The sequence below is a fragment of the Grus americana genome, chromosome 5 (genome assembly GCF_028858705.1).
Source record: "Grus americana isolate bGruAme1 chromosome 5, bGruAme1.mat, whole genome shotgun sequence".
Lineage (NCBI taxonomy): Eukaryota > Metazoa > Chordata > Aves > Gruiformes > Gruidae > Grus > Grus americana.
Window position 1 is genome coordinate 64,373,211 of NC_072856.1, and position 13,575 is coordinate 64,386,785.

Below are 13,575 nucleotides of genomic sequence, written 5' to 3' on the forward strand. Positions count from 1 at the left end.
CCTTTTATTTGTTCTTTACAGCTAAAAGCACGACATTAAGAGACCGAACCTCTTAAACTGTGCCCTTCTGATGTTTCAAAAGAAAAAAATGCTGACTTACATATTTAAAGAATTATGAAATTGTTATCTCCGATTAGTCTAACATTTTGCTTTAACATTACCACCTTCTTCCCTTTGGCTTTGAAAAGCTTTTTCAAACCCAACTGAGTAAGGATTACCTTTCTTTTTCATTTCAATAAAAGTGGGACAGTTAAGGCTCCAACAATATCCGTGAAACTTCATACATTGTGAGCGAAGCTGCAACAACGTCAGCAGAATGTAAAGTACGTGCCTGATTTTCCCAAAACTATCTTAATTTAATTTTCCCCTGTAGTTCAAACAAAAATATTGTCCTTCAGCCTAAAATCCCAACAGTGAAAGTGAAATGGGTTAGTCAGTACTTCCATTGCTCAGACTGGGTTGAATTCAGTAGCACAAGTGGAATTAAACTCTGAACCTTAGTCTATAGTTGTTGATAGAAGTAATGTTTTATGACCTGCCAGTTTCAGTTTTCTCATTTTTCTTCTCAAAGATATTTCTCAAAAGAAACAACAATGGCACCTCCTTCAACTCTGGAGGTTTCCTCACAATACTTATGGAGAGTCCCATCTACTTCAGCTGTAAAACCCCCCCAGCTCTTCAGAGCCATACGGTTAACAGAAGCAAAAATGAATTTCAGTTTTGGCTCAAGGTTCTTGAGCGAGCTGAGAAGTGCAGATGTAGTGCTCTTAAAGGAAAATGTTCCTCCCTGACACAGCACTCATCCGTACAGATGGCTGGTTACACAGTAATAAGGATTGTTGGGTTTATTTTTCTTTTTTTTTTTTTGGGGGGGGGGGTGGATAAGAGAAAGAAGTAGGTGTCTAGTGATATTTTAGATAGCATTTGGGCAGGAATCAGTACAAGTTAAGTGTAAAAATCTGGCTAGGCATAAACCAATATATACTTTAGAAATCTGACCTGTCATCCCACCCCTACTGAAGTTCTGACACTTGCAGAATAAAACTATTTCATTAATTCTATAAAAGGCATTTTTAAAGTTAAGCCCACTTTCCCAAATTTTGTGGTTGCAAAGGTTAGGGGGTTTGTTGTTGTTGCATTTTAAGCAAGCCTCTCCCAAACGCCTCTCCTAAGACATCGTTATCACTTCTGTTCTCTTAGCTTGGAAGCAGAGACTTTAGAAGAGTGCCCACATTGGGGGTGGGGGAGAAGATCTGGTTTACTGCTACTCAAAAGGAACATCAAATAAAAACATAAAGCAAGGAATATGCATAGAGCCCAGGTCAGTATAGGTCAACAACTCTGACACAATCAGGAGATTAAAGCATTTTTTTTCACATATTAAGTAAATAGAAATATTGGTAGCTTTTTCCAGAAACAAGTTCTCAGTGGGAGATTATGTATACTCAACTTTTAGCATGCTGTATATTCTTTTTTTTCCCACTTGAAAGCATTTAGCACTCCACAAGAATAAAGAAATCTGTAAGTTTTCCTACAGCTTCTCGAACTTCTGTGAAGAAATGCCACTGCCCAGGAGACTGCTGCCTCAAAGCAACCTCATTAAGCAAAATAAGGCCAGGAGGAGGTTCAGAAGGTGCAGGCCTGGGTCTGCAGAGATCGCAGACCACGCAGGCACTCCACAGAGACAGCTCAGGAAGAGCTCACCAGAAGATCCGATTCTCTGATCAATATTTCATAGACAGGTCAGTCAAAGGTACTTAGCCTCAGATTGTAAATCTTGCTCCATTTTTACAGCTCATAGCAGGAATCGCATCCATTTTATGCACTGCAGCATCCTAGAAATTCATGTGTGGAGCCTCTTTTTACCATGTAAAGAGTTAAAAAACCCTGTTCAGCCAAGTAGAGACTTTACAGCCTGTTTTGGTATACAAAGGCTCAGGTTATGATCATCTCAAACACACATAGCTGTAGGAACAGGAGCTATACCAGTTATCTAGGAGACATTATTTTCACACCTCATGAAGCTTAGCACAGAACAATTCCATTTTCTACAGAAAACTGCCAGGTACAGCTCTATAGCTCTACAGAGTTTTGCTGTTTCTGAACCTATGCAAAGTACATCAGGTTTGTACCAAAATACTGTATTTGCCAAAGGATGAGGAAAAGGGTAACGTGGTATGAAAGGTTACCCTGGTATGGACATGGCCAAGTTTAAATATCAAGAAATCGAAGTATACCAATTCATGTGCGCATAAAAAAATCCAAGGCGGCGCAGGTAGGGATGAAGGTGAACATCTCAGCATGATGAAATCCTGATGTACACTGAAATAAGGTAAACGTAACAACCACCTCATTACCCTAATTCTGGCAGCCATGCTGTCTATCCCTCAGGCCAGAGCTACATATATCTAGAGAAAGCAAAGAGAAAATAAATTTGTCAGCATGGAACGCATACACAAGTCAACATTCCACCCAGTCTCACAATTCCAGTTTTAAGAAGAAGGTTTTACCAAAGCGAAATGTTTGTTTTGTACATAGAGTGGAAAAAGATCTGCAAAGGCTTCAACACTCCCTACACACGTCAGCCACATATCTGCATTTAGGGTGCAGTTCCTCAACCTGGGGCAGGAAGGGTTGTACAACTATTCCTTTGCTCTCAGGCCTGTCTCCCCACTCTGCATCTTGCCCTAAATCCAGCTACGGGGTGCTGGTACATCAACTTACCCACCAGAAGAGCACAGATCTTGTTTTTTCTCTCCTAACTGTACAGCCACACAAGTTATGGCACAAAAAGGGCACTAGGGGCAAACTTACAGCCACGGTTTAGTCTTGATTTAAGGTGATCACGAAACCATATCCTTAGATCATAAATCACTAAAAAATGAAATGCAATAGGAAGCCTATCCTGTCCCAGTGTAACAAATTATGATGGGATTCTTATCAGGGAATCAATTGAAGTGAAAACTGTTCCCTATTTTTGTTAAATCACCTCTTCAAGTTTCCAATTCTTGAACTGAGCAAAATGGCTCAGATTGTAACCTGTAGAGCTGCGACAGTACCAGCTTTGCAATAAACAATTTAATGGATGCTGAAGTCAGTTGATCATAAGTACATGTTAAAATACTTTGGCACCTGCGCAAACGATCAAGGTAAGTGCAACTATTGCTCATCTGCTGCTCAATACTCATCAGGCATCTTGCTAGTATGACACAGCCCAGGATTACCGCAATTCAGCATAGTTTAATGATGAGCAGATGAGATTTCTCTCTCCGATTCCGACTTCTGCTGGAAGATTAACATGAATGATGGCCATGCATCAAGGTCTTTGTGGTGCTGCTTCCTGGCTAGGCAAGAGCAAGCCAGCTAAAAGGCCCTGCCTTCCCAACCAGCACCGGCCCTGCAGATTTCTGCCCCATGACACGTACCGGGGACTCTGGATACAACAGGTTTACAAAGCCTTACAAATCTACGACCTTAACGTAATTGCATTTAGTTAATCCGACCGGTTTTAAAACACATTTTAGAAGCCTCTGTCTTGAACACATTTCAATGCTGAATTAGCGAGAATAATTTGTAACAGTTGTCTATAAAGCAGTACAGGTATTCTCCCAGAACGATCAGTGAAACATTTAATCTGACTATAACAAAACTCACAGAAACTGAAGCCAGTGAAGCTGTCAAATGTAGAAGGAAAACAAAGTTGCATGGCACATGAAGCAAAGTAGCTTTACAAATGTCATTTCGTTTTAAAAACAAGCAAATTGGGACCATCCTATTTGAACATGTATTTAAAAATACATCTTTTAACATCACACAATTTTCATTTCTGTCACACAGGAATCTTTCTGCAAGAGGGAAATAAATAGCACACAATACTTAAAAAAAAAAAAAAAGAAAAATTGCTGCCTTGCCCCTGAGGTGCTAATGTTTTTAGCATTTAAAAAAAAGTTTCTGGTGCAAGAAGGAGATGCACAAAGGTGCAAAAGTGCCTTTTTCTTTTCAGAGCAGTGAAAAGTACAGCTTGCCTCTTTTCTAGGATGCTTTATATACTTAATTCCTATATTTCGTAATCAAAATCTGTATCTAAAATGGCAGTGTTTATGCATACATAATAGATTCAGTGCTCTGACCTCATCAAAATGCTGAAAATAGGTGGGAGAAAGGCCTGAAACGGGCTTTCTTCCGCTACCCTCAAACCTAGTTACATCGCCTGTAGCAATAGCAGAATTATTTTCTTTCTAGCCTTTAGGAGACCTCATAAGAGGAGGCTTCAAATCTCTCTTTTGTCACTGAGACAGTTTAAGTGATTATGGTTTGAAGTATGGCTTTTCACACCACAGTTTCGCTTCCGATTTTTAAAGTTTAAAACTCAAAGGTTCCACAGTCCAGTTCAAGGTTTTGCAGTTTCCAAAACTAAACTTCAGTCTCTACGAAAAAGGACAGAACTTTATCTGCCTCATCCTAAATTAAGTTTAGCTTTTTGCACTAATACGCCATGTATTATTAAATATGCTTGTTAATTAGGTGCCTGTGAAGCTATAACTTAACATTATTATAGTTTTGCACTCTACAACAAAATTAGACATTTTAAGCATTTATTCATAGGTAGGTAAGGAATTGGTTCTTTAAGCAAAAATTGCTATAAATTTATAAATACAAATAGTGCTTATGTTTTCTTCATTCATGCTTGAACAGATTACAAACTGAATACAATGAAGTTACGTTTAAGCACCCCACATAGACAAGAGGGATAAAAGAAAAGTTTGCTGGTATATACTATACTTAGTTCCAAGACACTATAAGTTACTTTGTCACTGTTCAGTGTTCCCTAACTCTGCATTAGTTTTAAGGCTATATATACAAATATGTATATTTCAAAGTTAGGGAAAGACAAATAGAGCAAAATGCATTGTACTACATTTTCCTATCAAAAAAGTAATTATACACCAAGTTTTGATTCTGTTTAACTGCAGTAAATGTTACAATCTACTTGTTTTACTGATTTTCCTTTTGGGGAATCTGCCTACTAAATGAGTAAACTACATATTAAATACAATATTCTCAACCAAAAAGACAATACAAGGTGCACAAAACAGCAGTTTTGCAAACACGACTGACTTGAAAACTTAATTTGTGTATGCTCAATGGGAGAAAGCTAAGCTTAAATCAAATTAGTTTATTATCTTATAAAATTTTAAATTAGAATTTTAAACAACGAACAGTTAAATATTGTCAACATGCTATATCTCAAATCACAAGTACTGTTTAACCACTAGTCTCTCATTCTAAGTAAGTGGGTCAATTAAAAACACACACCATAAAATGTTAAAGATTGTCAGGCTTTGACAAATGTATTTTTATCAAACAGTAGGCAAATTCAAACCAATGCACATCTTCAGTGGGGAGGAAAAAAAAAATCCAACACCAAAAAGCCTGAAAAAACCCACACTGGTAAAAAACAGGGTAACAGATTAATCCCACATCATCCTCTAGCATATGGCTATGTCTTGGGCAATAATCAAAATCCTTCCCATTTTAAAAATGGGCTACCAATTAATAAAAATATTCTTCCACAAGTAAAATATCATTTACAATGGCACTGACATTTTAAAAGGCAGGAAAAAAGGAATTACACATTTATGGATAAATTTCTTGTTTGTTAAATCAAGCTTTATTGATAAAATGGAATTCAAAGTATTTTACTTGGAACAGCAGCAGACCCAGCCAATCAGGATTGTAAAAATGCTGCAGACTCCTACCGTATGTAGAAAGCTGCCTGTTCGTGCTCAGTGATTAGTAGTTTCAGGTAAGGGTTAATGAAAAAAGAGGTGCAAAGAATCAAGGCATTCTAATCCCAAGGTCTGTACGCATATGAACATGATACTATTAATAGGGCATGATTTAACTCCCACTGAAGTCAAAATCAGGACTCCCTTTAGTTCAATGTGAGAGCAGGAGTGCATCCAAGAAAACTATCCATGTTTGTTGAAGTATGTGCACTACTCAAATTATTTTTCCATTGCCAAGCAAATCCACGCGCGGTAATTTCTGGTAAGTTGTCCACAAGTTTAGCTTTCATATAAAACAAAAAGCTATCTTTACAGTTTTGTGCACCTCTTGAGCACCTAGCTGGCTAGGCTGCTGCTCCTTGCAATCCAAAACCACAACATGAATTTAAAGGGATATATATTGTTGCATCACACAAGCCAAACATTTCTTCTAACCTTTATAGTGATTTAAAGCAGTTCATAATTAAATATGAGCATTTTGTACAAAGACAATTGCACTTTACAAAAACAAAATCATACAACATAAATTGCTGGAGTCTGATTTACAACATGAATTACGGTTTGAAATCACGTTTACAGAAGTCTGTTTTACAAAAAAAGATCAGTTCCTGGGCTAGATGTCGTACTGCTGTAGTCACTCTCACCAACGCGTCGTATTCCCTTCTTTAATTAAGGTTGAGGATGGATGTTAAGAAGGGTCACTGAGGTTGGGCTGCACTTTCATTTGAAGGATGAAACGTGAACTCCACAGCTAGATGAGCAGTTTTACCACATATCATCAGTTGAGGCAGAATCCTTAAAGAAAAAAGAAGGAACCCTTTAAAGTCTGGAGTACCCATAGTTACAGCAGTTTCTGGATAATCCGGACTGAAAAGGGTAAAGACTTAAATCATTTTAGGAGTCTGTTTTCTCTCTCCTTTCAGAAACAGCACTTAAAAGCAAATATGCTTAATTAAGGAAGCATTAAGTACCAAGACATTTCAAAATCTGACCAAGTGTTTTATAATATCCTTATCAATCCTCAAAAGAGTATTTTAGGAACATTATTCAAAAGCATTCCTAGAGCAGTCAGAAGTAATACAAAAAGGATACACTTACTACACAGGTGGGCTATAAGAGCAGGATGTGCCTCGCGCCATTTGTTATTATCATTACCATCTTTGCTTGTTTTCAGCCCTCCCTCACTGCACAGGAAGATAGAGTCATCAGCTGACACCCTGTTATAATTCAGATCAATTTTAACACCTACAATTTAAGGTTAGAGAAATGTAGTTTGGGCAACTGCAGGAAACCCTAATTTTGGATGGTAATAAAACCGCAAGGAGAAAAAAATGTATGTAAGAAAAGAAATTGGAAGCAGAGCCATGCCGTGCTTTAAATCATAACCATATGGCCACACTACATGGCATTACAACCAGGCAGCCGATACCCAAGTATCCCTACAATTTGGTCCATTTAGGCCCACAGGCAACAGTGGATTTTGTGTAACTACCACACCCCTGAAAAATGTTTAACCAATTGCTATCGGTTAAAAAAATCCTAGTACAAATCAAATATTTAAGTGGTTTTTTAATCTGTTTGTATTCGTGTCATGTCTGTTTCCCTTGCTTAGATTGTTCTATATTCAGCTTTTCCTAACTGCCTCATCAGTTGCTACATAGGTTAACGTTGCCACCAAGAAGTGGGACCACAGCTCGGTAGCTGAAGCCAACAGCTAAGCCAGTAGCGCAGGCATCAGAGCAAACTGCTTCTGTACAGCAATCTTTAGTAGTTTCAGCATTACCTGCTACCTTGCCCGAAGTAATTAAGGGCCATGATGGGCTTTAACAACAGTTTATGCTACCACAGCTACGCTTTCCTGTCATTACAACGACTGCAGGAGGTAGAAATATTACTCCTCTTTAAAAGCGCTGCCTTGCTGATTCCTTAGAGAGAAGAGAGGCTAATTAAGTCTCTAGCAATGCCACATATGACAATTTCTTAGCACTAAAGTTCTGCACCCTTCATTCAAACTTGCACACAGAATTCATTACAAACCATAAAGAAGAACAGTTGGCATGGAGGTGTAGTAAAAAAACCCAACAAAATCACTAAAATTACCCTTTGCAAAAGTACCACCTCCAGGTTTTTTCTTCAAGACCAGAAGTAGCAAAGGAGAGCGATTATATGGAAGACTAAAATGGTTGTGTTTGTTTCAAGTGCAAGAATGAATAATAAAAGCAGTAGCGAGTAAAAATGCAGGAGCTGCATGTCAACTATTCAGCATGCATGTATCTGAGTTGCCAACATCATCACAAAAAGAAGTTTGTGCACCATACATTTGTAGAATTGTAACATACTATAGAATGTATTTTAAACTTAAAGTATCCTTTCAGCCAGTATTTAGGCATTTTTATGCTAAAGATTTGAGAACTGCCAAATAAAGTGTAGCACCCAACTGTAAAGCCAATGCACCCTTCTTTATGTCTGGATGCGTTTCATTTCTGTGTCATGTCTAAGCTGATAGGTAAAGGATCAACTTTACTTGATGAAGCACAGCACTTTCAGAGATCTAACTGCAATTGGGATCACTGTTCATGTTTTAGAGTTTTGGGGGTTTTATCCCCACTGATAGTGGATTCATGTCACTCTGATCTGACATAAGAACCTAAACTGTACGCTTGCTGTAAGATGCTCTATGCTTAAGAGTGCTTACACAGTCTTTTGGAGAATTAATATAACCTTAAAGCTGATAGTTACAAGTTTGTTTAACCTATAAGTATAGCCTCTTTCTTCTTGATATTTGGGGAAAAATGTCTCCAATAAGAGGAAAAAACCCCAAATATGACTCTTTCCACCATTTGGCAGGAAAGCATTTGGAAACCCAGGCAGGATTCAAATAATGAAATTCCAGAGGACAAACAAATCAATCAGTTTTGAGACCATGATGAACAGAAGGCAGCAGAAAGTAATTACAAAACACAGTTCCAAAGAGCACAATATTGCTATTCCTTTTTTTGGGGGAAAGGTTCTAGCAATATGTTTCTTTACAAAACAGCTAAAATAATTGGAGTGGGGGGAAAGATAACGTAAGAGAAAGGATACTTACAGTATCATCATTCCTGTAGGGGTTCAGTCTGTTATAAACGGCTTCAATTACACTCCGTCTAGAGCAAAAGAAAAACCCACAAGATTTTAAGGTTGTGTCTTTTTATTTTTTAAAGTCAAATTCCCTAAGTACAATTTTAATTTAAAATACAAACTTCTAAAAGAGTTTATATTCACAGAACCAAGATTACTGCAAGTTAGCACTAATTGTCATTAAACACTGAACACAGCTATCGTATCCTTTAAAACCTTCAGGCTCAAAAAACCCAAGGCTGACCACCACTCAGGTCAGCAGGAGAAGACCACAATCTGACACTCAGATGAGGCTGCGCCGCTCTTTGGTGATACGTCCCTTGGCTTTGAAAAAGTGTGTCAGAAAACGTGACAGACATTGAACACCCTGGTCACTTGTGAGCCTGATGAACACTGTGATAATACTTCATGTATTATGGCACTTCCATAGGGGAATAGCATTGTGGTTTGTTTTTCTTTTCTGGATGCACAAAAATTGCATTCTGAAGTACATTTTTGTTCGTGTTACATTCTGAAATGTACTTTCCTTGTGCAAACCTGGAAAAATTATTTCTGCAGCGATACTCTTTTACAATATGTCCAATAGTCTCATGCAAGTTTTCTCAAAAAAAAATTTAAACTGCTAGGAGCAGTTCTATGTATCGGATCTTCAGACTAAGAAGAATTTTGTCTGGTAAAAAATAGTTAAAAATTAATTCAAGCATCACGACAGTTTCCTCCTTTAAAAAAGTATTGCGCAGCATATTTCAGATAGCTTGTAATTTAATTTTTGTCTCTGGGATTATGTGATCTTCTAATATTAATAGGAAATATATTGATAAAATATTAATAGAAAAATTGCAAGCAACAGGTAAACAAGCAACATGGTGGTTTGTTGTTGTTTCGTGTTGTTTTATTTTTTACACAGGGTGAAAAGGTTTTCTTGAAAACTGACATTCAAAAAAAAAAGGACAAAGTAAGGCTGAAGGAATAGCAAGCCTTTGCCTTACCCAGCATATAAGGAAACAACTTTGGAGGGGGAACAGGAAGGAAAGAAGGGAGTAAAGGACAGGAATTATAGACTGGACTTTAAACGCAACTTTCTTCCAGATCCCCCTTCTGCAGATCCAAGTATGACGAAGTAGCAGACTACAACCGCGATACAAAACAAACTTCAAAGAACAACCTTTTAACTGCTCACAAATGCATGTAAAGCAATCACAAAAGAGTGCATTAGAAGAAAAAAAAGCAGATGATAGGCTTTATAATCATCCCGTAACACCGAAAAGTCAGGAACTACCATGCGGCAGTATAAGCACCGTAGTGAATCTAGTGAATGATTATAGGGCACGGAAGAAGAGGCTGAATTTAAAGCAATAAAAACAAGCAATTACATACGAAGTACATTGCACATATGAACTGGAAAGTTTCCCTTATCTTTCAAGAAATAGGTATCTTTGATTCTAGATAAAGGCAGGTTTATGGAAAAGCATACTTTTCCTTCCAAAGTGACAGTTGTGCTTTGAGCTATGCTACCATCCAATTACATCCATACTTCCATCAACCCCTATTCAAACTAGCATCACCAAGACACAAAATCACATGGAAGTCAGTCACTTCAGTGACTTCTCAGCACTTCCTCACAACCACGATGCTACTGCTAGCCAAGGGAAATTGAGAAAAATCAACTTGTAGGCCATACTTCATGAGTAATTGACTCATCAGTACTTCAAGACTACAGCAACACATCCCAAATAGATGCTGCTATTATATATCTAATTGTCATCTCTTCCTAGTCAAATAGTTCATATAGGAACAATTTTGTTTTGTTGAAGTCATCTTTACAGTTCAGTTATTTATTCAATTTCATACCTAGAGTCTTCACGTTTTGGTATAACAATACAAAAATCATACTCTGAAGGGTTAAGAATATAGTCTGTACCATGTATGCCCAATCCATTTTAACACAATACAGGTTCTTGAACAATCTTTTGAACCAAAAAGCACTTGGTTTAGTGTGTGAAAGAGCTAAGCTCATTGCTTCCTTATAGACTGAACATCAATTTGAGAAGCCACAGAGCATCAACACTGAACTCTAAGGACAAAGCCAGTCTATATAAAGCTGTAAATTTAACTTCCCACTTTTCTTTATTGATAGACTTCTACCCAGTTCTCAGATTTGTCACAAGCAGAGAGACAACAAAAACAAATTTATAAGCTATTACAACATTGTTTTAGCTACAGACAAGAAAAGAAAGCTGCCAAGCAAAACATCGTATGCGTATCACTTCTTGTCGAAGCGTAGAACTGCTTATCCAAGTAACTAATAAAGTCAGTGCATTATTTTTGCATCTTCAAGTGCAACCTCCCACCCAGAAAACCCAGTTAATTACAAAAAAAAGACACACACACTCAGGCCACCCTTAAAAAACCTTCAGTCCTTCCAAAAACTACAGTTTGACATTTAATTTTAGTAATGATTCATAGTTAACTCTGTTCTTATGCTCGTCCTTTTCATTCAGAAAAACCAAGTAATCAAAATCGGAGCACAGATCATCTCCTTTTGTCCAGTACCCTTCTTCCCTCCCCCCACTTTTAAGAGTGGCCTTACACAGTCAAGTTTCGATTTAAATCAAAAACCACATTTACACTGATGTGAACTCACTTGCTTGCCAATTCACCCCCTGGCGGGAGGTTTGGGATGCTCTCAGTTGCTAACGTACGCATCACGTGGACTAAGTCTGGGACTCCTTCACCCTGCTTCTTTATGATCTCTGGGAATCAGAAGTACTTTTTTTGTAAGTGCAGTCCAAATTTAACTTAAAAAGATTGAAACACTCAGTTTTATAAAAAGGCAGCTTAACTTCCGTTAATATACATTTAAAAAAAAGATGACAGACCATATTCAACATGGTAATTGTTAACTTTGGTTCCATAAGAAAAAGAACCTGTAACAGATTTGACAAAGATATACTGCTAACTTTTAACATGCACACTGGTTTTAGAAATACACAGCTACCTAATAAAAGTGGGGGAAAAACCCTCTTTAATGGCTTTCCTGCTACACATTATATATAGTAGATGATGTAATATCTTCCCAACAAAATACCCTGGGCACAAGGCAGATATTAACATCAGCTTTATCGCTGCAACAGAAAAGATTATCACCATCATAGAAAGCATAATATTTTCAAGAAACAAAAGGTTAGACATTAAAAAGAACTCCCAAGGCTGTACGTATATTAGCCAATACTTGTACCTCACTGCATTACAGTTACATGCAAATTTTAAGAACTATTACATACAAATTAAAAGCCAGGGACATCACATCTAAGAAAAGAGTTCCATCCTCAATTCACTTTGGGGATACGTGAATATTGGGTAGTTATTTAAAAGGTGATCCACTCCAACTTCTGGGTGAAGAGAATCTGTACTGTAGCCACAGTCATGTCTGCTAAGAAATTCACTCTAACTTTATTCTTAGGCCTGGTTTTTTTTGTTGTTTTTTTTTTTCCAAGTCATAAGCACACAACTTTATTTGAACTAAAAAGATTTCAGACCATACCACCCCTGAAGAGTTGCTCTTTAAATAGGGATTTTATGAAATTTAAAGAACAAGCACATTGTTTAAAATGCACCTCGGTTTTCTCTGTAAACATGAGCACTTAAAAATTGTAAGAGATATGAATTATCAAGACTTGGCACTGTTGATCTTCAAGTGAATACTGCAGCACACAATGACGTGTACACGTGTGCATATAATATATACATGCACATACATACACGCACACTATTCTTCATGTAATAAAGCATTTACACAGCTTGAAGAGTAGTTGGAATTTATCAGTACCACTTTTGAAAAATACTCTAGCATTCAGTTTTTGCCCTAAATGATAATTCCAGAACAGCATACCAAGTTTCCATTTTATAATTTAATCAGTGAAATAAGGAACATTAGAAGCTTTTAAAACCAACATGAATCCAGTCCTTTTTAGTTAAAAAATTACAAACAACAATTGTGAATTACTTTTTGTGCATGTAATAGTTTTTCAGGGCTGTGTGTGTTTACAAAAATAATCAGCTCTATTTTGCAGTCAGGCTGCGTAAATTATTTGCAAGGTACAGCGGAAACACTGTCTAGCCCTCAACCAGTGTCAAACTCCGCAACACAAAGCTTTAAGCTTCAAAACCTACGTTTTAAACACGACACCACACACCAAAGACACCTCAAAAACTTGCCATTTCCTCAAAATCTATAGCCAAAATTCATTTTACCATCTAGTATTTAGTAAATAAATAATCTAACACTCTTAAATCTGAATAAGAAGCAAAGATCTCAGATTTGGTTTGCCAAGTTCCTTTATTGTGCAATTTTGAACATCTAGTATATACTACATTGTGCTAGTGCTAAAGTTCTGCCGTACAAAAATAAGGAATTTATAGTTTACCTATACTACACAGTTTCACAACCTGTAACTGCAGTACATTTAACATACAGTCTCCACTAAATGAATACATTTATATTTTGATAAAACTATAGATACAGACTGAATGAACACTGAAGACACAACAAATGGAGTCGGTCTGCTAGCTGTGTTTAATTTATTGGAATTATCTTCTTTCAATACATCTTACAACCCTCCCCCCAATCTTTAATTTACTTTTAAACCATCTACACATTTTCATG

At 37.1% G+C, this 13,575-nt stretch overlaps 1 protein-coding gene across 1 annotated transcript in view; it reads right to left on the bottom strand.

Moving 5' to 3' along the window:
• Window positions 1–873: 873 nt before the first annotated feature.
• PPM1A (protein phosphatase, Mg2+/Mn2+ dependent 1A) overlaps window positions 874–13,575 on the bottom strand; it is a 33,019-nt gene continuing 20,317 nt past the window's right edge. The window contains exons 4-6 of the mRNA XM_054826139.1: window positions 11,554–11,662; window positions 8,878–8,935; window positions 874–6,584 (exon numbers count right to left, since the gene is read on the bottom strand). Of these exons, the coding sequence (XP_054682114.1) occupies window positions 6,555–6,584; window positions 8,878–8,935; window positions 11,554–11,662 (197 nt within the window). The 3' untranslated portion in view covers window positions 874–6,554. The remainder of the gene's footprint in view (window positions 6,585–8,877; window positions 8,936–11,553; window positions 11,663–13,575) is intronic.